This window comes from Nerophis ophidion, linkage group LG13 (assembly GCF_033978795.1).
Source record: "Nerophis ophidion isolate RoL-2023_Sa linkage group LG13, RoL_Noph_v1.0, whole genome shotgun sequence".
In the NCBI taxonomy this organism is placed as follows: Eukaryota; Metazoa; Chordata; class Actinopteri; order Syngnathiformes; family Syngnathidae; genus Nerophis; species Nerophis ophidion.
In genome coordinates this window covers 21,188,246-21,214,512 of record NC_084623.1, presented here as the reverse complement: position 1 = coordinate 21,214,512, position 26,267 = coordinate 21,188,246, and the positions used below count along the sequence as shown (strand labels likewise).

Here is a 26,267-nt window from a genome sequence, read left to right as displayed (position 1 = left end):
ATATATAATGTCGGTTATCAGCATTTTTGTTTTTTTACAAAATAAAAAAATATTTTTTGGGGTATGTGGCCTTTGGTGAAAAAAGTTTGGACACCCCTGCTCTAAATATTGTGGGAATAACAAAAGCAATAATTGTATTATTTAGTTGATATTTTTACTTTTGTACAATTTATGTATGCACTGTTAGAATGTAAAAAAACAAAACATTTAGTTTGATAGCAAAAATATTTCCTTTGTTTTATTCCAATAATCAGGATGTTTTTTTTAATGAAATCTTCAGCCTCTGTAGGATAATATTTCAAGTAAAAAGTATCAGTCTAATATCAAATATTATCCCCCGCCATTTGCCTCGTGATCAAAATCACCTTGACAATTTTAAAGAGAGGAGTGTCGATATCAGTATCGGTATTGGCATTAAACCGATAACAAATTTGCTGTATTGTCCGTCCCTCATGACAGTTCCTGTCCGGCACAAGGGCTGCCCTCTAGCGGATTGTTTAAGAATTGCAGTGCACCAAAGCTGACGTTTCAGCTGCTATGTTTGCAAAGTTGGACATAAACGATAACCGAATCATATCGATTTTAACCTCAAATGATTAGATGCTGCTATTCGGCTGATATCATTAATACATGAAAGTAATAAGGGAATTATATTTACATAATTAACTGCCACTGTATTTTTGTGTAGCGCCTCCCTGTGGTAGAAAATGGCATTGCAAATTCTCAATTTGCCATCAAATCAGTTTATTGAAAAGGATGTGCACAACACAAACAAGGAGTTTGTATCATGAACGAAGAAAATAACATCAACAGATAATAAAATAAAATGAGAATATGAATCTAATGATTATGTCTACTTGTTATGCAAATACGAATATTGTGTTAATGTTGCACATGTATACATGTTTATATTCTGTAACAAGCTGAGAGTTGTGTTCAATCAATCTTCACTTGCTGTATTTGTTTAATATATATTGTATCATAAAGGAGATAATTAAACTGTCAGTGTGTTTGCAATTGAAAATAATTGTGCACAAAATGTCATTGACTTATTGTCAAGAGTTAGTTTGTGACCAACCCCAAGATGCAGAGAAGGAGGCAGGCATTGAGTAAGAAAACATTGTTTTAATTTAAACACTAAAACAAAACCAAACAAAGGGTACAAACAAAAGGTGCGCATGAGGCCGATAACAAACTAGGCCCGTGGTTCTCAACCTTTTTTCAGTGATGTACCCCCTGTGAACATATTTTTAATTCAAGTACCCCCTAATCAGAGCAAAGCATTTTTGGTTGAAAAAAAAGACATAAAGAAGTAAAATACAGCACTATGTCATCAGTTTCTGATTTATTAAATTGTATAACAGTGCAAAATATTGCTCATTTGTAGTGGTCTTTCTTGAACTATTTGGAAAAAAATATATAAAAATAACTAGTGATTCATTTATAAATAAAGATTTTTACACATAGAAGTAATCATCAACTTAAAGTGCCCTCTTTGGGGATTGTACTAGAGATCCATCTGGATTCATGAACTTCATTCTATACATTTCTTCACAAAAGAAATCTTTAACATCAGTATTCATGGAACATGTCCACAAAAAAATCTATCTGTCAACACTGAATATTGCATTGTTGCATTTATTTTAATAATAATAATAATAAAAATTTTTATTTATAAGGCGCCTTACTGGGCCCTCAAGGACACCGTACAAAATCAAAACAATAAAATCAAATTGGATAAAAACAACAATAATAACAACAACAAAGTTAGACAAGATAAGATGATTACAAAGAATAAGCAGTCCAGAATAGGTGTGTTTTCACAGTTTATGAACTTACATTCATATTTTGTTGAAGTATTATTCAATAAATATATTTATAAAGGATTTCTGAATTGTTGCTATTTTTAAAATATTTTTGAAAAATCTCTAGTATCCCTTGGCATACCTTCAAGTACCCCCAGGGGTACGCATACCCCCATTTGAGAACCACTGAACTAAGCTATGAACAAACACATCGGAAGCAGGGAACAAAAAACAGTAAGCTACAAACATCTACCAAATATAGCTTACCGCTACGCTGCAAGCACGCGACCAGTAGGAATGACAAGTAGAAAATGACACTGACACGACAAGAGCGACAATAATCCAGCATAGACTGGATGGGAAGGCAGGTTAAAATAGGAGCGGGCTGATTGACACCAGTTGTGGCCAAGAGCCAATCAGCCACAGCTGAGGGGAAACAGCGCTCAGGGAGAAACACAGGAAACAGACAAAATAAGAGCACTGACAGGAAATACTACAAACAGAGGAAACAAAGACAAATGCAGAGGAAGAAACTAAAACACAACCAAACTGTCAGGGATGAACCTGACACTTAATATCACATTTATAAATCAATCTTTTTTTTTTGTCAAGTTGGATGACTAATTGATGATCATGAATTGATTTACGTGGACACCGACTTAAACAAGTTGAAAAACCTATTCGGGTGTTACCATTTAGTGGTCAGTTGTACGGAATGTGTACTTTACTGTGTAATCTACTAATACAAGTCTCAATCAATCAATCAATCAATCAATTGTATTTTTTAATAATTCCAGCTGAATGTGGTTGAACATTTGTAAATGATGATCATTTAGACTGCTTTAAGCCATTAGAAGACACTTTAAATATATGCTAAAACGTGTATTTTACAGTTTGGCGCCTGACTGAACATACGGGAAACATTTAGGAGGTTGTCACGTGACTGTCACGTGACTATTGCAGGATGTGATTTCCGCAAAATGGCAGCGACTCAGGTAACTTGCGAATTTTGTGTTATTATTTTGCCTTGAACGCTCATTTTAAAGCCATTTAATGATTGTAATGCTGTGATATAGTGTGAAGTATTACAATTAAATTGACTATATTCCTTTAATGATGATATTCCAACTAGCAAATAAAATATCGCCAGCTGGCTGTTTTGCTGTTTTAGGGCACAGGAAAGCTTAATAGGGTGCGTCAGTACACAAAACAACTGACAAAAGTTGTATTTCGTACATTCCTGATATTTCTAGATATATGTAGGAGTTTTTGAATATTTTAAAGATGTGTTGTTATTTTAAGGAACAGTATAACCCAGACATTGTAAAATATAAACCTAATTCATTGTTAGGTCATTCTGGTGACCAACCACAAGATGGCAGTGTCCAACTATAAACTGTTACTAACTAGAACAGTCGGCACAGATTTCATGTTTTAAATTACAATACAGTTCCTTTGCAGAATGTATACTGACACATGAGTTTTGACACATCTATGACATATAAACTAAACCAACAATTTCATATAAATGTATAATGAGACGTTATGAATGTTGTCTTTTAAACATGTTTAATTTGCACACACAAGCTCAAAGTCAACAAAAAGTTACTTCTCAGCAGCTGGTTGCAATCATTTAAAAATACACTTGTTCAAATGTTCTATTAGCTTTTCACTCATATACACGATATTTGCATTGTATAAAGCAGTGGTTCTCAACCTTTTTTCAGTGATGTACCCCCTGTGAATTTTTTTTTAAATTCAAGTACCCCCTAATCAGAGCAAAGCATTTTTGGTTGAAAAAAAGAGATTTTGAAGTAAAATACAGCACTATGTCATCAGTTTCTGATTTAATAAATTGTATAACAGTGCAAAATATTGCTCATTTGTAGTGGTCTTTCTTGAACTATTTGGTAAAAAAAGATTTAAAAAAATAACAAAAAACTTGTTGAAAAACAATCAAGTGATTCAATTATAAATGACTTCTACACATAGAAGTAATCATCAACTTAAAGTGCCCTCTTTGGGGATTGTAATAGAGATCCATCTAGATTCATGAACTTTATTCTAAACATTTTTTCACAAAAAAAATAAATCTTTAACATCAATATTTATGGAACATGTCCACAAAAAATCTATCTGTCAACACTGACTATTGCATTGTTGCATTTCTTTTCACAGTTTATGAACTTACATTTATATTTTGTTAAAGTATTATTCAATAAATATATTTATAAAGTATTTAAAAATTGTTGCTATTTTTAGAATATTTAAAAAAAAATTCACATACCCCTTGGCATACCTTCAAGTACCCCCAGGGGTACGCATACCCCCATTTGAGAACCACTGGTATAAAGTATCATTTTGTAATTGTATGCATGTTCAAAATGATCTAAAATCATAACCATAAAGTTTTTTTGTGACATTTAGCCCAGATGCGTTTTTAGGAATAAAGGTTTTTTTGTCAACAATTTAAAAAGTTGAGCCTTGCTGGGTGAATTGATTCGAATATTTATACATTATAAATATTAATGTATTAAGGTATGGACGCTCATTGATATTTTGATCAAATGAGGGAATAAGCGGTAGGAAAAGAATGGATGGAAGGATTAATGCAGTGATTTTCAAATTAGTGGTACACGGGCTTTCTCAAGTGGTATGTCAAATAATCATATAAATATGACCATATCATTCTATGCTATATAGCAGTGGTTCTCAAATGGGGGTACGCGTACCCCAGGAGGTACTTGAAGGCATGCCAAGGTGTACGTGAGATTTTTTTTAAATATTCTAAAAATAGCAACAATTCAAAAATCTTTTATAAATATTTATTGAATAATACTTCAAGAAAATATGAATGTAAGTTCATAAACTTTGAAAAAAAATGTGCTTGTAATTCAGTGTTGACAGCTAGATTTTTTTGTGGACATGTTCTATAAATATTGATGTTAAAGATTTTTTTTTTGTGAAGAAATGTTTATAATTAAGTTAATGAATCCAGATGGATCTCTATTACAAACCCCAAAGAGGGAACTTTAAGTTGGTGATTACCTGTATGTGTAGAAATCTTTATTTATAATTAAATCACGTGTTTATTTTTCAACAAGTTTTTAGTTATTTTTATATCTTTTTTTCCAAATAGTTCAAGAAAGACCACTACAAATGAGCAATATTTTACACTGCTATACAATTTAATAAATCAGAAACTGATGAAATAGTGCTGTATTTTACTTCTTTATCTCTTTTTTTCAACAGAAAATGCTTTGCTCTGATTAGGGGGTACTTGAATTAAAAAAATGTTCACAGGGGGTACATCACTGAAAAAAGGTTTAGAACCACTGCTATATAGTAAATTTTCATTTAAACTTTAAAAATGTATTTGTATTTTCATTTTGGTACAATGTTTATTTAACTTTTACGTGCAATTAATTTTATTTTCTTAATTATAAAGTGCAATGCTTTATTTTCCTGTATTCAAACAGTGTTACTGTTCAATCTGTGCGTCATGTTGCAGTGACAAAAAATATTTAATGTACTTGTTAAATAAATCCTCTGCCTTGTTTTCAATGGATACTTGGGCCTACTACGCTACTGTATTTTAATGTTGGTCATTATGGTGGTACTTGGGAGATTCAAGTGTTTTCTGAGGTGGGACTTGGTGAAAAAGGTTTAAGAACCTCTGGATGGAGGTACTTTGTATAGATTTGAGTGAGAGCAGGGCGGATTTTTGGCACTGGGATCCATGGACGCCCCGTTTTGCATGAATAAGTATTTACATGTAAAATGTAAATTATGACAAGGCGCTTTATTTTACATCAGGGGTCTCAAACTCAATTTACCTGTGGGCCACTGGACGCAGAGTCTGGGTCGCAAGAAAAGATTTCTTAAAAAAAATTTTGCATACTCCTCAGCATGTCTAGTTGTATAATGACAATTCAAATTGTATTCCTTGTGTACCGCAACTTTCTCTGTGCAAATAAGACACGTCGGGGTGCCCGTGTGCTCAACAAAGAAATATTGCATCTCCCACTTTTCCTGCAATTGTCTTTGCACATCACTAACCTTTCCCTTCACTGCAGGCTTTGAAAAATACATGTTTGGTGTTGTGGAATATATTTGTATTTAGCCGACGCACGGAGAATAATGTTATTTCCGCAATGTGAGTCGTCACGCTTTTCCTCCCTACAGCAACACGGCGGTTGGCGGATAATAGCCGGGAAAGTACCAGGATAGCGAGCACAAAAAAGTGATGGCTCCCTGAGTGTTATCCGGCATCATATAGAAATATATGTAGTGTTCATCGTGTGAGGAAATGCAAATTAAACAATAAAAAAAACATGGTTTGAATTGGTCCAGGTTATCGGGGACTGTTATTACTGACGGACAGGTGTCGCGGTGAGACTGCAGCTAGGCATGTAAGAAAACCCTCGTCACCATGGCAATGTCTCCGTCGCTTTCACTCATTTGCCGCTTTTCCACTAACGCAGGGGTAGGCAACCCAGAACGTTGAAAGAGCCATTTTGGACCCAAATACCACAACGCTGTCAAACGCCATTCATAAAAAACTAACTAACATTAAACTTTCATATTAAGGTGGGGGCCGCAAAATAACGTCTCGCGGGCCCCAATTGGCCCACGGGCCACGTGTATGAGACCCCTGTTTTACATATTCCTAGCCCCCTCATGCTCCGTCACTGATAATCTGAAATGACAAATTTCCATCGACATTTAATCGGTGCTGGGTTTGAAAGAAGCAACACTGGGATTGAATCCCGTCGGGAGATGTTTTTAGGAATACATAGAAATGTATGTTTTAAATATGCTACATTTGTTATTTTACACACCAAATGACTAAACTATGCATCAAATTGAATTCAAGTTTGACTAAAAAAGTATTAAAATTGTTTTACATAAAAAAGTGGGAACATTTTTGTAATGGGGAATTGTGAAGACTGGTTGGCACAGTGCTGCCGGAAACGTTCCTTCGTGGATGAGTAGACATGAACACGGCAAGAGGTAAGAAATAATGAATTTATTCTAAGTAACAAATCAGGCTAGAACAAAAAGGCAAATAAAAGCGCTAGCATGGAAAGCTAGGTAAAACTAACCTTAACACAAACACTTGGCACGAAGGCACAAAAAAGGAAACACAAAACAACTAGCGTGAAAGCTAAGAATAAAATAAAGCTTAGCGTGAGAGTTAGCGAAATCGAGAGTGAGAGACAAATCATAAGCAGTTGTATGAGAACAAACTAAGATCCGACAATGAGTGAACAGAAAAGTCTGGCTTATAAAGGGTGGTGATTAGTAAAGACAGGTGTGCTGGAACCGAGAGTAGCAGCTGAACTAATGAGAAACCATAGTAACAGACTAACACAGGAAATAACAGGGTCGAACGGAGAATGAAAACAAAGATGGAAAAATAAACAATAATATGTGAAGATCCGAGAAACGGATCTTAACAGGAATATTCAAAACAAATCCCAATTTAGTCAGGGACGGCCTTTAATCAAAGTCAATACAATAGTTCATTGGTTCTCAAACTGTTTTCACCAAGTACAACCTCAGAATATCATCATCGGTATGTCGTGAGTTCAAACCCCGACCGAGTCATACCAAAGACTATAAAAACGGGACCCATTACCTCCCTGCATGGCACTCAGCATCAAGAGTTGGAATTGGGGGTTCAATTACTAAAATGATTCCCGAACGCGCCCACCACTGCTGCTCACTGCTCCTCTCACCTCCCGTGGGGCTCAACATGGATGTAGAAAGTAATTTCACCACACCTAGTTTCAGTGGTACTTTAACTTTAATAATGACCAACAGTAGCGTAGTGGGCCCAATTATTCATTAAAAACAAAGCAGAGTTGTTGTTGTTTTTTAGTATTTTTGACCATTACACGCTGCACAAATATCAACAATGAAACTATTTGACACTTTTTCTTAGTTTTCTCAATCATCCATCCAATCATTCTCTACCGCTTGTCCCTTGTCTGGCAGAAGGGAATGGTAAGAGGTAATAATCGTCACTAAGAAGCAAATAGAAAGCCAGTAAAAGACAAAAATCATTCAATGTTGTTGAGAAATATTCCGAGTATTGATATTGGCAAAACTGTCTACTAGGGCTGCGAATCTTTGGGTGTCCCACGATTCGATTCAATATCGATTATTGGATCGCGATTCGATTATATATCGATTTTTTTTTCGATTCAACGCAATTCTCGATTCAAAAACGATATTTTTCCGATTGAAATGATTCTGTATTCATTCAATACATAGGATTTCAGCAGGATCTACCCCAGTCTGCTGACATGCAAGCAGAGTAGTAGATTTTTGTAAAAGGCGTTTATAATTGTAAAGGACAATGTTTTATCAACTGATTGCAATAATGTAAATTTGTTTTAACTATTAAACGAACTAAAAATATCACTTATTTTATCCTTGTGAAAACATTGGACACAGTGTGTTTGTCAAGTTTATGAGATGCGATGCAAGTGTAAGCCACTGTGACACTATTGCTCTTTATTTTTATATTTATTAATGTCTAATGATAATGTCAATAAGGGTTTTTTAATCACTGCTATGCTGAAATTATAACTAATATTGATACTGTTGTTGATAATATTCATTTTTGTTTCACTACTTTTGGTTTGTTCTGTGTCGTGTTTGTGTCTCCTTTCAATTGCTCTGTTTATTGCAGTTCTGAGTGTTGCTGGGTCAGGTTTGGTTTTGGAATTGGATTGCGTTGTTATGGTATTGCTGTGTATTGTTTTGTTGGATTGATAAAAAAAATATATATATATACATATTTATATATATATATTTTTTTTTTTATTAAAAAAAATGGATTTAAAAAAAATGAGAATCGATTCTGAATCTCACAACGTGAGGATCGCGATTCATATTCGAATCGATTTTTTCCCACACCCCTACTGTCCACTATTGCAGTGGTTCTCAACCTTTTTTCAGTGATGTACCCCCTGTGAACATTTGTTTTTTAATTCAAGTGCCCTCTAATCAGAGCAAAGCATTTTTGGTTGAAAAAAAGTAAAATACAGCACTATGTCATCAGTTTCTGATTTATTAAATTGTATAATAGTGCAAAATATTGCTCATTTGTAGTGGTCTTTCTTGAACTACTTGGAAAAAAAGATATAAAAATAACTAAAAACTTGTTGAAAAATAAACAAGTGATTCAATTATAACTAAAGATTTCTACACATAGAAGTAATCATCAACTTAAAGTGCCCTCCTTGGGGATTGTAATAAAGATCCATCTGGATTCATGAACTTAATTCTCAACATTTCTTCACAAAAAAGAGAAATCTTTAACATCAATATTTATGGAACTTGTCCACAAAAAATCTAGCTGTCAACACTGAATGTTGCATTGTTGCATTTCTTTTCACAGTTTATGAACTTACACTCATATTTTGTTGAAGTATTATTCAATAAATATATTCATAAAGGATTTTTGAATTGTTGCTATTTTTAGAATATTTAAAAAACAATCTCACGTACCCCTTGGCATACCGTATTTCCATGAATTGCGCAGGGCATATAGTATGCGCCTGCCTTGAATTACTGCCGGGTAAAACTCGCTTCCCAAAATACTTAGCGCATGCTTAGTATTACCGCCAGGTCAAACTTGTGACGTCACGAGTGACACTTACCCTGTCATCATTTTTAAAATGGAGGAGGCTGATTTCAATACCGGTAATTTGAATTTGCATAAAGCATGGGTGTCAAACTCATGCCCGCGGGCCAAATCTGGCCCGCCGTGTATTTTGATTTGGCCCTTGAGGCAATATCAAATTAACATTAGGGGCTGGCCCGCCGGTATTATACAGCGGCGGTGTCACTGTAACACCGCATTCACCGCTAATACTCATACTTGCTAACCCCCCCAAGGAGACTCCAAAATTTCAGTGCCCCTCACGAAAATCACAGGGGGCCACCATTCTCCCAAATTTCTCCCTATTCCCACCTGGACAACAATATTGGGGGCGTGCCTTAAAAGCACTGCCTCAAGCGTCCTCTAGAACCTTCCGTCACGTCCGCTTTTCCTACGTAAAAACAGTGTGCCGGCCTAGTCACATGATATATGTGGCTTTTACACACACACGCGCTAATGCAATGCAAGCTTGGTCAACAGCCATACAGGTCACACTGAGGGTGGCCGTATAAGCAACTTTAAGACTGTTACAAATATGCGCCACACTGTGAACCAAGATTAAACGAGAATGACAAGCATATTTCAGGAGAACATCCGCACTGTAACACAACATAAACACAACAGAACAAATACACAGAATCCCTGGCAGCACTACCTCTTCCTGGACGCTACAATATAAAAATGTATTATTAGCCTGTGGGAAAAGTTTATTTTGATATTTACCTTAGAAGGCTGCAATTAGAAAAGAGGAATTCAATTTCTATTTAAATTTGATTTGATATGCCATTGCTATTTTTAAATTATTAGTATTATTTGAAACTCGATTTTGCATGTCAGTATAAAGTTATATAAGGCTTGCTTGTTCAATATTCAATGCAAAACTTGTTTGGGTCCCCATTAAAAGGTTAATTTGTTCAACCTTGGCCCGCGGCTTTGTTCAGTTTAAAATTTTGGCCCACTCTGTATTTGAGTTTGACACCCCTGGCATAGAGGGAAGATGATTAATAGCTATTCAGTAGGATTTTAGGTCCAAGCTTACATCACGCTCAAATTTTTACTGCATTTTTTGGTAAGTGCCGGAGTGAGAAGAGGTTTTAAAATAATTAGCGCATGCTTACTTTTGCCTTTTGGTAAGTGCAGGAGTGAGAAGAGGTTTTAAATTAATTAGCGCCCGGGCGGCAATTCAAGGAAATACAGTACTTTCAAGTACCCCCATTTGAGAACCACTGCACTATTGAATCGGACCGATACCAGCATGTGCAGTATCGCCTGTCTGTACAATGTTATTGTTTTCTTGCGAGCGAGTAGTGTGCGTCGAGATAGCTTTTACACGTCGTGTGACGTCACGCGGTCAAGTTTGTTCCGCCTGTTGCGCAATCCCCGCACGCGAAGTAAATCTATCTGCAATCTGCACATGCTCCCGATCCCTTAACGGTTCGACGGAGGAGGAAAAAAAACAAAAAACGTTTTCAAGGTTAAAAGTCCTCGTTGCCTGGCCAACCAATCATATTTTTTGACGCCTCAAAAGCGGCTAAAGTCGGACTATAAAAACCGCGGGCGCTAATAAAAGTGTGATACGGGGACATTATCGGGAAGACTTTGTCCAAGCCACACCGCAGGATCTGTTCCTCCCCCGCCCCCAAGACGATGCATCTGTCTCAGATACTTTGGTCGTTTACTCTGCTGGCGCTCCTCCCGGCTCCGGTGGCCCTGGGCGAGCGAGAGTCGACGCGCCCGCAGGCTCCCACCAGCAGCGGGCCGGAAGACGCGGAGCAGTGCGCCACCTGCGACGTCCGCCAGCAAATCAAAAGCATGCGTCTGAACGCCATCAAGTCCCAGATCCTGAGCAAACTGCGCATGAAAGAAGCTCCCAACATCAGCCGAGATGTGGTCAAGCAGCTCCTGCCCAAAGCGCCGCCGCTGCAGCAGCTGCTGGACCAGTACGACGTGCTGGGGGACGACAACCGGCACGCCGCCGTGGACGACGACGACGAGCACGCGGTCACGGAGACCATCATGATGATGGCGACTGAACGTAATTTCATTATTCTCTTGCTTTGCACGCCCTTTTTTTTTTTTTCCTTATCTGACGGAGAATACAATTAAAAAGTAGGAAAATGCACGTGCAAATTGGGAAAAAACCTTCTTCCTTACAAATTAAAAATGAAAGAATTGAAACTAACTCTGAAAATTACAAATCTAATCATTTCAATCTTTCATAAATGTTATATTTTTTGGACATACAGTGGGGCAAAAAGTATTTAGTCAGCCACCGATTGTGCAAGTTCTCCCGTTTAAAATGATGACAGAGGTCTGTAATTTTCATCATAGGTACACTTCAACTGTGAGAGAAAATCCAGGAATTCACATTGTAGGAATTTTAAAGAATTTATTTGTAAATTATGGTGTAAAATAAGTATTTGGTCAACCATTCAAAGCTCTCACTGATGGAAGGAGGTTTTGGCTCAAAATCTCACGATACATGGCCCCATTCATTCTTTCCTTAACACGGATCAATCGTCCTGTCCCCTTAGCAGAAAAACAGCCCCAAAGCATGATGTTTCCACCCCCATGCTTCACAGTAGGGTTGGTGTTCTTGGGATGCAACTCAGTATTCTTCTTCCTGCAAACACGACGTGTTGAGTTTATACCAAAAAGTTCTATTTTGGTTTCATCTGACCACATGACATTGTCCCAATCCTCTGCTGTATCATCCATGTATCCATTTTGGTATAAACTCAACTCGTCGTGTTTGGAGGAAGAAGAATACTGAGTTGCATCCCAAGAACACCACACCTACTGTGAAGCATGGGGGTGGAAACATCATGCTTTGGGGCTGTTTTTCTGCTAAGGGGACAGGACGATTGATCCGTGTTAAGGAAAGAATGAATGGGGCCATGTATCGTGACATTTCGAGCCAAAACCTCCTTCCATCAGTGAGAGCTTTGAATGTTTGACCAAATACTTATTTTCCACCATAATTTACAAATAAATTATTTAAAATTCCTGGATTTTTTTCCACATTCTGTCTCTCACAGCTGAAGTGTACCTATGATGAAAATTACAGACCTCTGTCATCATTTTAAGTGGGAGAACTTGCACAATCGGTGGCTGACTAAATACTTTTTTGACCCACTGTATATCATGTTACTACTTGAAGTCTAGTTTGGTCATTGAATTGTCCTTATATGGGAAATGGAAAAACAAAAAAATTGGCTCATTTAATTTATATTTTAAAATACTAAAAACTGATATTAATAAACCAAGCATTCATACGTTCTTATACTTTTGTGTTGAAAAACAATCGATAGTTCTAAAAAAAAAAAGAAAAAGGTTTGATGTTTATTTAATTTACATATAAAATACAGGCTAAAAGTTTGGACACACCTTCTCATTCATGACTATTTACATTGTAGATTGTCACTGAAGGCTCAAAACTATGAATGAACGCATGTGGAGTTACAGTATGTACTTAACAAAAAACGGTGAAATAACTGAAAACATGTTTTACATTCTATCCATCCATCCATTTCCTACCGTTTGTCCCTTATGAGTTGAACACCTCTTAGCTGCACACCTGCGGACGGCGAAGGACACCCTGGACAAGTCGCCACCTACTCGCAGGGCCAACACAGATAGACGGACAACATTCACACTCACATTCACACACAAGGGCCAATTTCTAGTTTCTTCAAAATAGCCACCCATTAATTACTTTTTTGCGCACTCTTGGCATTCTCTCGATTAGCTTCAAGAAGTAGTCACCTGAAATGGTTTTCACTTCACAGGTGTGCTTGAAGCTCATCCAGAGAATGCCAAGAATGTGCAAAGCAGTAATCAGCGCAAAGGGTGGCTATTTTGAAGAAACTAGAATAATAAACATGTTTTCAGTTATTTCACCTTTTTTTGTTGAGTACAGAACTCCACATTTGTTATTCATAGTTTTGATGCCTTCTGTGACAATCTTCAACAAGGGTGTCGGACTAATTTTAGATCGGGGGCCACATGGAGAAAAATCTACTCCCAAGTGGGAGTAAAATCACAGCACGATAATTTAAAAATAAAGACAACTTCAGATTGTTTTTTTTGTTAAAAAAATAATGTTGTTGTTTTTTACACTTACATGTTGGGGTTAATAGTATTCTATCTTTATCTGTTGTTATTTATACTTTCGGAATAAATTATGTGATAATGTTCATTAGTCAACTCATCTGTGTTAATTTCAATACATCAAAATAAAATAATTTAAAAAATCAAATTACAGGATGTTATGTATGTAGTTTGCTCATTTTCATCGACTGGTGAACTAATATGTGGTTTATTTTTTTTTACCATATGTAGCATTTTGTATAAACATTCAAAGAATTGCTATTGCGACATCTAGTGGACACATTTAGAACAGCAGTTTCTTTCATTCAAAAATTTCGGCTCATTTTTATACTTTGCAAACTCATCCTGTTCGTGGGCCGTACGTTTGAAACCCCTGATTGACAATGTAAATAGTCATGAAGATAATGAAAACGCATTAAATGAGGAGAAGGTGTGTCCGAACTTTTGGCCTGTACTGTGTGTGTGTGTGTGTGTGTGTGTGTGTGTGTGTGTGTGTCTGTGTGTGTGTGTGTGTGTTTGTGTGTGTGTGTGTGTGTGTGTGTGTGTGTGTGTGTGTGTGTGTGTGCGTGTGTGTGTGCGTGTGTATATTTCAAAATCTCATTCTATTTTCCGAATTGTTTCCAGACATCCCAGCAGGCTAGTATTGGGGCCCTCCGCAGACTTAGTTTTCCGCCACTTTACAAAAAATATTTCCACTTTTTCATGTGCAAAAACTTTTATACTTTATTTAATCAAACATGAATATATATAGATGCTTGCTTTGTAGGGGTGTAGAAACATTTGATTCACAACCAAATCGCAAACTGATTTATTACTATTCTGAATCCATTAATTCAGTCAATTTTGAAAAGCGCTTCATGTATATGCCAGCACTCAAGTGGCGCTTTTGTAACAATTAACTTGTCATTTATATACCAAATAATGCATTTCAAAAATTGTTTGAATCCCGAATCGATTCGCAATCGAATCATCACCCCTAGAATGAAAATGGAAATTAATCGTGAGTTGTCGTAAGAGTCACATCCTTAAGTTTTTGTACTAAAATATGGAAATACATTGTACAATAATGTTTTTTTAATTTCAAAATAACACATTTACATAATTCAAATAAATTGACATGCCTTCCTGACACATCTCAGATTAGGATTCGATCCTAGTACAAAAGCTTATAAGAACAGCATTAACGATGGACGCCATCAGGGACAAGGAAAATATTTGGGTAAATTTGCCAATATTTTCTTACCAGTGTCAGAGCAAGAAGGGGCAAGGAATATAATTGCGGTAATATTTCACATTCATTAATTGACATTTTACATGTGAAAAATATGTCCCCCACTAATTGTGGGGCCCTGGGTTACAATAAAATAAAAATAAAAAATATGTCAATTGAAGTAAATAAATGTGTATCATGTAAATACATTATTGAATTTATTTTTTTAGTTTTTCTGAATACTGTAGGTATGCCAATGTGTCACTATATCATTATCAAAAGATTAGCTATAATAATGTAGTGCAGTGATTCTCAAACTTTTTTCTTTTTTTTTTTTTACCAAGTACCATCCCAGAAAAAACTTCACTCTACCAGTACCAGCATATTGACCAACACTAAAATACAGGAGTGTAGTAGGCCTACGTATTCTATAAAAACAAGGCAGAGGTTTTATTTAACAAGTATATTTAATATTTTTGTCCACTGTCACATTCCACTCAGTTTGAACTGTAACACTGTGTTTACTTTGGAATGTAGGAAAATAAAACACTGTACTTTACCCAAGTGATTATATGGCGTACCATCAAATTAGTGGTTCTTAACCTTGTTGGAGGTACCGAACCCCGCCAGTTTCAAATGCGCATTCACCGAACCCTTCTCTAGTGAAAAATAAAAAATATTTTTTTTTCAAATTCAAGCCAAAGTTATATGTTTTCGTAACACTTTAGTATGGTGAACATGTTCTAAGTAACAAAGACGTAAGTTGGAGTTTTGTGGACACTAGGGGAACATATTCCAAGTAACAATGACTTAATTTAGAGTTATTTGGTTAGGGTTAGAGGGTTAGGGCCAGGGTTAGAGGGTTAGGGTTATAATAAGTCCATGCTGAATAAGGCATTAATAAGTACTTAATAATGACTAGTTAAGAGCCAATATGTTACTAATTTGCATGTTAGTAAGCAACTAATTAATGGTGAATATGTTCCCCATACTAAAGTGTTACTATGTTTTTTTACTGGTGCACAAAATGAACCGTGCATTAACATCACTTTGTTCAGAGAACAAAACCAACACAGTGGATGAACTCAAACAAATTACACACCTGCAAATCAGTGTAACTTCTGCTGTTGCCGTATCCGTAATACGCCAATATGGAGTTTTTATTTACATGAGGAGTCGAACCCCTGAGCCCGACTCACCGAACCCCTAGGGTTCGATCGAACCCAGGTTAAGAACAGCTGCACTAGATGGAGCCAGTGTAGCACAGTTTGAGAATCAAGGCATAGGTTTTATTTAACAAGAATTTTAAATATTTTTGGCCACTGTAACATTACACACAGTTTGAACAGTAACACTGTGTTTGAATATTTCATGAAGGGATTCTTTGGTGTACCACTAGATGGAACCCGTGTACCACTAGTGGTACCCACAGTTTGAGAATGACTTTTATAGCTCATTCAAATAAAGGCAAAACCCAAATGAATTTAGTGCAAGGCTATTTTATTAGAAGTTGCTAACTTACTGTATTGTCATTTTCGCTGCGATAGTCGTAGATCTGAAGACTAGATATGACTAGCTGTGCTGTGGCACCCACACTAATTTTGGCTGGGGCCATGTTCCCAAAAAAGGCAGCGCGTGTGTGTTGAACTCAACGTCATCTGTATCAGAATCAGGTTTATGGGCCAAGTATCTTTAACACAATGAATTTGACTTGGTAGACTGTGCTCCGTTTGTTCAAAGTTAAAAAAAAATTTAACAACCACAGAGAGCACACTGTAGTGACAGGACGCAGCACCATCTTGGTATGAGGAACAAGAAAAACACATTAAAGGACTGTTTTTCAACCACTGTGTCGTGTGATACAGTCTAGTGTGCCGTGGGAGATTATCTAATTTCACCTATTTGGGTTAAAATATATTTTTTGCAAACCAGTAATTATAGTCTGCAAATGATGTGTTGTTGTTGAGTGTCTATGCTGTATAGAGCTCGGCAAAGTAACCGTGTAATACTCTTCCATATCAGTAGGTGGTAGTCGGTAGCTGATTCCTTTGTAGATGTCGGAAACAGCGGTAGGCAGTGTGCAGGTAAAAAGTTGTCAAATGCTTAAACCAAAAATAAGCAAAAGGTGAGTGCCCTAAGAAAAGGCATTGAAGCTTAGGGGAGGCTATGCAGAAGAAAACTAAAACTGAACTGGCGACAAAGTAAACAAAAACAGAATGCTGGACGACAGCAAAGACTTACTGTGGAGCAAAGACGGCGTCCACAAAGTACATCCGTACATGACATGACAATCAACAATGTCCCCACAAATAAGGATAAAAACAACTGAAATATTCTTGATTGCTAAAACAGAGTACAGTTGTGATCAAAATTATTCAACTCCCACACAATTTTGGTGTTTTAGCAAGTTGGACATTTATTCCATATTTTGTTTATTTTCATATCAAATAAAGATGTGTCAAATAGACAAATGCAACTTAAATTGTAACACTGTATTTTACAAAATACCAAAAAAGGAAAATGTTCCTAATATCTCATTGACAAAATGATTCAACCCCCTAGTTACATGCATCTTTAGTACTTAGTAGAACACCCTTTGGCAGTAATTACATCCTTCAAACGTGATACATAACCGGACACAAGCTTCTTGTAATGATCCACAGTTATTTGTACGCACATAGCATCCTCTTTCTACCACGCCTAGGTAGTGTTTCCACTGTGCCTTTAGCTTTAAACTTGCGAATTATGCTCCCAACTGTGTCTCTTGGAATGTGTAATGTCTTTGGTATTTTCTTACATCCATATCCTTTCTTATGAAGAGAAATTACCTCCTCTCTTGACTTCTTTGACCACTCCCTGGACTTCACCATGTTGCAAATACACCATTGACCATCTACAAGAAGCCGAGCGTCACAGTCTTTTTCAAACAGTTTAATTGTTCCTCGTTATGGTTCTAATCACATCTACAGGTGTTTTTAACACCAGATTGAAAAGACCTTATTCAAATTCTGTTCTTAAGAGTTATGATCTTCAAGGGGTTGAATAATTTTGTCAATGAGATATTAGGGAAAATGTCCTTTTTTGGTATTTTGTAAAATACAGTGTTATAATTTAAGTTTCATTTGTCTATTTGACACATCTTTATTTGATATGACTATAAACAAAATACGGAATAAATGTCCATCTTGCTAAAACACCAACATTGTGTGGGGGTTGAATAATTTTGATCACAACTGTAGATGCGGGAAATAGTGCTCAAAGTTAGACATGAAACTGAAACAGGAAAATACCACAAAAAGGGAAAAAGCCACCTAAATAGGAGCGCAATAACTAAAACACTACACACAGGAAAACAGCAAAAAACTCAAAATAAGTCACAGGGTGATGTGACAGGTCATGACAGTACACCTACTCTGAGACAAGAGCTACAGTGATGCATGGGTGGTTATGGTTTAAAGGCCTACTGAAATGAGATTTTGTTATTTAAACGGGGATAGCAGGTCCATTCTATGTGTCATACTTGATAATTTCGTGATATTGCCATATTTTTGCTGAAAGGATTTAGTAGAGAACATCGACGATAAAGTTTGCAACTTTTGGTGCTGATTAAAAAGCCTTGCCTGTACCGGAACTAGCAGACGAAATGCGCGTGAAGTCACAGGTTGTGGAGCTCCTCACATCTGAACATTTTTTACAATCATGGCCACCAGCAGCGAGAGTGATTCGGACCGAGAAAGCAACGATTTCCCCATTAATTTGAGCAAGGATGAAAGATTCGTTGATGAGGAAAGTGAGAGTGAAGGACTAGAAAACAAAAAAACAAACAAAAAAAGACTATACAGTGGGAGCGATTCAGATGTTATTTGACAAATTTACTAGGATCATTCTAGAAAATCCCTTATTGTGTTACTAGTGTTTTAGTGAGATTATATGGTCGTACCTGTACAACCTGAAGGTCCGCCCCACACCTTTCTTCAGCACCAGTCGACGGGTGGTGGCGATGCCCATCTCTGCCCTTTGCAAGGGACCCTCTTCGAAACACGATCTTTCGAAAGGATCGCTGCATAATACACTGTACTTTGTGTGTGTGGTCCAATCCAACCGTGTTCGCTTGACCGCTCTGTTCCATAATAAAGCTTCACCGTCATCTCTCGGGAATCCAAACAATGAAACACCGGCTGTGTTTGTGTTGCTAAAGGCAGCCGCAATACACCGCTTCCCACCTACAGCTTTCTTCTTTGACGTCTCCATTATTCATTGAACAAATTGCAAAAGATTCAGCAACACAGATGTCCAGAATACTGTGGAATTATGCGATGAAAACAAACGACTTATAGCTGGGAACGGTGCTGGAACAAAATGTCCTCTACAATGCCTGACATCACGCGCACTCGTCATCATACCACAACGTTTCAGCAGGATACTTCGGCGCAAAATTTAAAATTGCAATGTAGTAAACTAAATTGTTTTGCAATGTTAAGATTTCATCATTGGTATATAAACTATCAGACTGCGTGGTCGGTAGTAGTGGGTTTCAGTAGGCCTTTAAAGTCATATCCAACAATTGCGACAACATCTTTTTACTGTCAACTTTTGACTACTTTTAATGATTTCTGCTGGTGGTGTGCCTCCGGATATTTTCAACGCAAAAAATGTGCCCTGGCTCAAAAAAAGTTGAAAAACAATACATTAAAAGACATAAAAAAGCAACAAACTGCCACTTCAGCGGCGCCATTTCTACAAACAGCTACAAAAGTACCATAAAACACAACGATGCCAGCATCAAAAATGTCCAATAGATAAAACATTGTATTAAAAATATTTCTTTAAAGTTATTCCCGGTTTTCTGGTTTTAACCGTAAGACGTAATGTGCTATCGTATTCAGCACAATGTTCAGGCATTCTAGTTGTTTCCGTTTGTGTGACTTCTACAACTTTGCTCTTACTGGTGTAGGCCCATGGCAGCCACGCATCTTAAAGGGGCGTGTCCAATCTAATCTGCATATCGTAGGCCCAAGCACAGTGGTGTCCAAAGTGCAGCCCGCAGCTAATTTTTCAACGGTCTGTGGCAAATTCTAAAAATATTGTTCATAAAAAAACAATATAAAAAGTGGTAACAAGAAATGGCCTTTTTTGACCCGCATCCTTTCATTTTTCAGTATGTGTTTGGAGACCCCTGCCCTAGCAAGTGACCTACAAAACCAGAATGATCCAGTTCTATATTTAGCTATCCATAATTTTATATTACGGATGGCTTGGAAACATGTTTTTTTTTTCAAGTTTCAATACTGTTGGCTCACTGTAATGGGTTTAATGTCAATACTAATAAATACTATTACCATATATCAGTGGTTCTCAACCTTTTTTCAGTGAAATACCCACTGTGAACATTTTTTTTAATTCAAGTACCCCCTAATCAGAGCAAAGCATTTTAGGGTGAAAATCAGAGATAAGGAAGTAAAATACAGCACTATGTCATCAGTTTCTGATTTATTAAATTGAACAACAGTGCAAAATATTGCTCATTTGTAGTGGTCTTTCTTGAAGTATTTGGAAAAAAAGATATAAAATTAACTAAAAACTTGTTGTAAAATAAACAAGTGATTCATCCATCCATACAACCATCCATTTTCTACCGCTTATTCCCTTCAGCGTCGCGCTGGAGGCTATCTCAGCTACAATCAGGCGGAAGGCGGGGTACACCCTGGACAAGTCGCCACCTCATCGCAGGGCCACGAGTGATTCAATTATGAATAAAGATTTCTACACATAGAAGTAATCATCAACTTAAAGTGGCCTCTTTGGGGATTGTAATAGAGATCCATCTGGATTCATGAACTTAATTCTAAACATTTCTTCACACAAAAAAGAATATTTGAAACATAAACAATATTTATGAAACATGTCCACAAAAAATCTAGCTGTCAACACTGAATATTGCATTGTTGCATTTCTTTTCACAGTTTATGAACTTACAGTCATATTTTGTTGAACTATTATTCAATAAATATATTTCTAAATGATTTTATAAATTGTTGCTATTTTTACAATATTTAAAAAAAAAATTTCACGTACCCCTTGGAATACCTTCAAGTACCCCCAGGGGTACGCGTACCCCCATTTGAGAACCTCTGCCATATATTATTGTATTTTTTGTTAACGCTATGCTAAAAACTTCTCTTACTTTCAGTCCTGTTACTAAAATCTTCGGCTTATAGGAATAAAAAGGTAATCAAGTTGTGTGAGATGGACCAATACACAGCAGTCCAGTAGTGTAATACATGTATTACACTACAGCTCAGTGGCCTTGTGATTAGAGTGTCCAACCTAAGACTGGGATGTTGGGAGTTCAAACCCAGGCCGAGTAATACCGAAGACTACAAAAAATGGGACCCATTGCCATCCCTGCTTGGCACTCAGCATCAAGGGTTGGAATTGGGGGTTGAATCGTAGAATGATTCCCGAGCGTGGCACACGCTGCTGCTCACTGCTCCCCTCACCTCCCAGGGGGTGAACATGGGGATGGGTCAAATGCAGAGAACACATTTCACCACACCCAGTGTGTGTGTGTGACAATCTTTAGAACACTAACTCTACCATATTTAGAGTAGAAATGTACATTTATTTTAAGAGTTACATCACGCAAATGAGTTGGAATGCTTTGAAGATATATTTTGTGTTTCATCTCCCTTCAGCTGAGAGCGTGGTCCAAGTAAAAGGAGACCCAAAGTGCTGCTTCTTCTCCTTCACCCAAAAGTTTCAAGCCAGCCGCATATTCCGGGCTCAGCTGTGGGTGCACCTGCGTCCCGCCGACGAGGACACCACGGTCTTCCTACAGATCTCCAGACTGACCCCGGTTTCGGACGGCAACCGGCACATCAGGATCCGCTCCTTGAAGATCGACGTGAATGCCGGAGTTAGCTCCTGGCAGAGCATCGATGTCAAACAAGTGCTGAGTGTGTGGCTACGGCAGCCCGAGACCAACTGGGGCATCGAGATCAACGCCTACGACAACAAAGGCAATGATCTGGTGGTGACGGCTGCAGAACCAGGACTAGAAGGGCTGGTGAGCTTAATCCTCTTTACACCTATCTATATATACATCTATCTATACATCTATAGCAGTGGTTCTTAACCTTGTTGGAGGTACGGAACCCCACCAGTTTCATATGCGCATTCCCCAAATGCTTTAGTGAAAAATAAAATGTTTTTTTTTTTTTCAAATTCAAGAAAAAGTCATCTGTTTTTTTACTGGTGCACAAAATGAACCATGCATAAACATCACCTTGATCAAAGAACAAAACCAACACAGTGCATGAACTCACAACAAATTACACACCTTACACACATTACCATGAATTGATTAATGTGGACCGCGACTTAAACAAGTTGAAAAACTTTTTTGGGTGTTACCATTTAGTGGTCAATTCTACAGAATATGTACTGTACTGTGTAAACTGTACTGTTTCATATAATGTATTCTCTTCCTTTGCAATTTGCTAGTAAAAGTTTCAATCAATCAATCACAAAAACTGCAAATCAGATGGAAAATTAAAGGGAATATTGTTTGGGGGTATCCATAATATGCTGATAGGGAGAAGTTTTTATTTACACGATAAGTCGGATGTGTCTTTACCTCCGTGGTGGAGACTCTGCAGAACCCCTGAGGCCGACTCACCAAACCCCTAGGGTTCGATAGAACCCAGGTTAAGAACCACTGATCTATAGAGAGAGAGACTTCCTTTAACACGCCTTGTCCAAATCCATTTATAGAAGTAAAACATTTTCAAAGAACATGCAATTGTACCCAAAAAACAGCAATACCTAATACCGTACATTGATGCTCACATTTACATCCATCCATCCATTTTCTACCGCTTATTCCCTTTCGGGAATGCATTTTCTACCGCTTATTCCCTTTCGGGAATGCGGGGGACGCTGGGGCCTATCTCAGCTACAATCGGGCGGAAGGCGGCGTACACCCTGGACAAGTCGCCACCTCATCGCAGGGCCAACACAGATAGACAGACAACATTCACACTCACATTCACACACTAGGGCCAATTTAGTGTTGCCAATCAACCTATCCCCAAGTGCATGTCTTTGAAGGTGGGAGGAAGCCGGAGTACCCGGAGGGAACCCACGCATTCACGGGGAGAACATGCAAACTCCACACAGAAAGATCCCGAGCCTGGTATTGAACCCAAGACTGCAGGACCTTCGTATTGTGAGGCAGACGCACTAACCCCTCTGCCACCGTGAAGCCCTGCTCACATTTACAATACTTCATTATTCTGGCCACAATTAATAGAACATAATTATGTCAACCTTTTGTGGTCTAAAAAAAGCAAAATTAAAAATATGTAAGGCTTTACTTCCAAACATTGAAAAAACCTGCGGGCACAAAAAAGCCGTCTGCAATAATAATACTAATAATAATAATGGATTAGATTTATATCGCGCTTTTCTATTGTTATATACTCAAAGCGCTCACAGAGAAGTGGGAAACCATCATTCATTCACACCTGGTGGTGGTAAGCTACATCTGTAGCCACAGCTGCCCTGGAGTAGACTGACGGAAGCGTGGCTGGCAGTTTGCGCCTACGGCCCCTCCGACCACCACCTATCATTCCTTCATCATTCATTCACCAGTGTGAGCGGCACCGGGGGCAAAGGGTGAAGTGTCCTGCCCAAGGACACAACGGCAGCGACTTTGATGTCAATAGGTGGGAAGCGAACCTGCAACCCTCAGGTTTCTGGCACGGCCGCTCTACCCACTACGCCATGCCGCCCAATAGTGAATATGTGGCTGTCTTGCGGGGTAAAGACAACAGCATAGACCACGATAATCGAGATCTCGTATTTTAACACAAATGTACATCACGGCTGTCACCCCAGCTTGACATGTCTGGTTTTAGGTGTTTTAAATCAATAAATAAATCTAGACTTACATTTTAAAGTCGCTCTTTCCGCTCCGTGTAGCGTCACCATGTTGAAAATAATTTTCAGAGTTTAGTGTTCAAAGGATGTGAAAGAGTGCAAAGTGTACATGGCATGCACCCTTGCTGGCCGGATTTGAAGGACACTTGAAGCTTTTTGAATTGGGACAGTATTCGCGCACCGCGATGACGTCATCAACCGACAAACGTGCACCGCGAAGGATGCAACCACCGAATTGGGATACAGCTTATATCTACCTATACATATATCCATGTATCTATTTATATCACAGGTACAAATAAATATCCATCCATCCATCCATCCATCCATCCATCCATCTATCCATCTGTCTATCTATCTATCTATCTATCTATCTATCTATCTATCTATCTATCTATCTATCTATCTATCTATCTATCTATCTATCTATCTATCTATCTATCTATCTGTCTACTGTATATATATATATACTGCGATGAGGTGGCGACTTGTCCAGGGTGTACCCCGCCTTCCGCCCGATTGTAGCTGAGATAGGCACCAGCGCCCCCCGCAACCCCAAAGGGAATAAGCGGTATAAAATGGATGGATATATATATATATATATATATATATATATATATATATATATATATATATATATATATATATATATATATATATATATAGGCCCTGTGATGAGGTGGCGACTTGTCCAGGGTGTACACCACCTTCCGCCCGATTGTAGCTGAGATAGGCACCAGCACCCCCCGCGACCCCAAAAGGGAATAAGCGGTAGAAAATGGATGAATGGATATATATTTATATCCAGTGACTTATTCCAACACTGAATAATTTCCATCCTTAAAATTCTACAGACAATACACCATTATAACAAAAGTATCCATCTATCCATTTTCTACTGCTTGTCCCAAGGTGTACGCCCCCTCCGCCCAAATGCAGCTGAGATAACAAAATATCCATCCATCCATACATCCATTTTCTACCGCTTACTCCTTTTGGAGGCGCGGGGGGCGCTGGCGCCTATCTCAGCTACAATCGGGCGGAAGGCGGGGTACACCCTGGACAAGTCGCTACCTTATTGCAGGGCCAACACAGATAGACAGACAACATTCACACTCACATTAACACACTAGGGCCAATTTAGTGTTGCCAATCAACCTATATTTTTTTAAATTTTGCAAATGTAAACTAAAAATAAAAAAAATTAAACAATCACATACAGCCTTTGCTCAAGACATTGGTGATGCACCTTTAGCAGCAATTACAGCCTTAAGTGTTTTTGAATAGGGTGGCACACCTGTCTTTGGGCAGTTTCGTCCATTCGTCTTTGCAGCACTTCTCAAGCTCCATCAGGTTGATTGGGAAGAGTTGGTTTTCATCCAGGATGTCTCTGTACATTGCATTCATCTTTCCCTCTATCCTGACTAGTCTCCCAGTTCACGCTGTTGACAAACATCCCCACAGCATGATGCTGCCACCACCATGCTTCACAGTAGGAATGGTATTGCCTGGTTTCCTCTAAACATGATGCCTGGCATTCATGCCAAATAGTTCAAGCTTTGTTTTATCAGACCAGATACTTTTGTTTCTCATGGTTTGAGAGTCTTTCAGGTGCATTTTGGAAAAGGTTTTACTAAGAAATGGCTTCTGTCTGCCTTATTGGTGAATTGCTGCAGAGGTAGTTGTTCCTCCACAGAGGAATGCTGGAGCTCTGACAGAGTGGCCATCGAGTTCTTGGTCACCTAATTGACTAGACTAAGATGAATGCAGCAATGTACGGAGACATCCTGGATGCAAACCAACACTTCTTATCCAATCTGAGGGAAATGTGCTACAAAGAGGAATGTGCGAAAATGCCCAGAGATAGGTGTGCCAAGCCTGTGACGTCTTATTCAAAAAGACTTGAGGCTTTAATTGCTGCCATTGAGAAAAAAGGCTGTGAATACTTATGTACATGTGCTCTATTATTTTTTAACATTTTAATACATTGGCTTTTTAAAAAAGAAAAAAACATTTTCACATTGTCATTATGGGGTATTGTGTGTAGAATTTTGAGTACAGAAAAATGATATATTCCTTTTTGGAATAACACTGTAACATTACAACATGTGGAAAGGTGAAGCGCTGTGAGTACTTTTCCTGTGCACTGTATCCATATCCACCTATTTATACATCTATCTATTATCCATGCATATATGTATCTATATTTATAAATCTATCTATTTATATCCATCCATCGATCTATCCCTCCATATATCTCCTAACATCTATCCAACTATTTATCCATCTATATCACATTTGTCAAACTCAAGTTGGGGGACCACTGATAGCCTGGAAAAGATGTGCGTAAATAAAGTACTTAATCTTTCTCACTAAATGTATTTGTACTTTTGTTAAAATTTTACCTTGACTTATGATTTCAAAGTTATCCATCAATTTGTACATTTCAGAATCTATAAATCAAATCATATATGCTATTGTGTAATAATATCGTGAGGCAGTTATAGATTTATTATAATACGTATAC

General features: G+C 37.7%; 1 protein-coding gene across 1 annotated transcript in view; it reads left to right on the top strand.

Moving 5' to 3' along the window:
- The first annotated feature begins 10,848 nt into the window (after positions 1 to 10,848).
- Positions 10,849 to 26,267, top strand: part of mstnb (myostatin b) — a 22,942-nt gene continuing 7,523 nt past the window's right edge. Inside the window, exons 1-2 of the mRNA XM_061918571.1 lie at positions 10,849 to 11,515; positions 21,496 to 21,866. Coding sequence (XP_061774555.1) covers positions 11,128 to 11,515; positions 21,496 to 21,866 — 759 coding nt within the window. The 5' untranslated portion in view covers positions 10,849 to 11,127. The remainder of the gene's footprint in view (positions 11,516 to 21,495; positions 21,867 to 26,267) is intronic.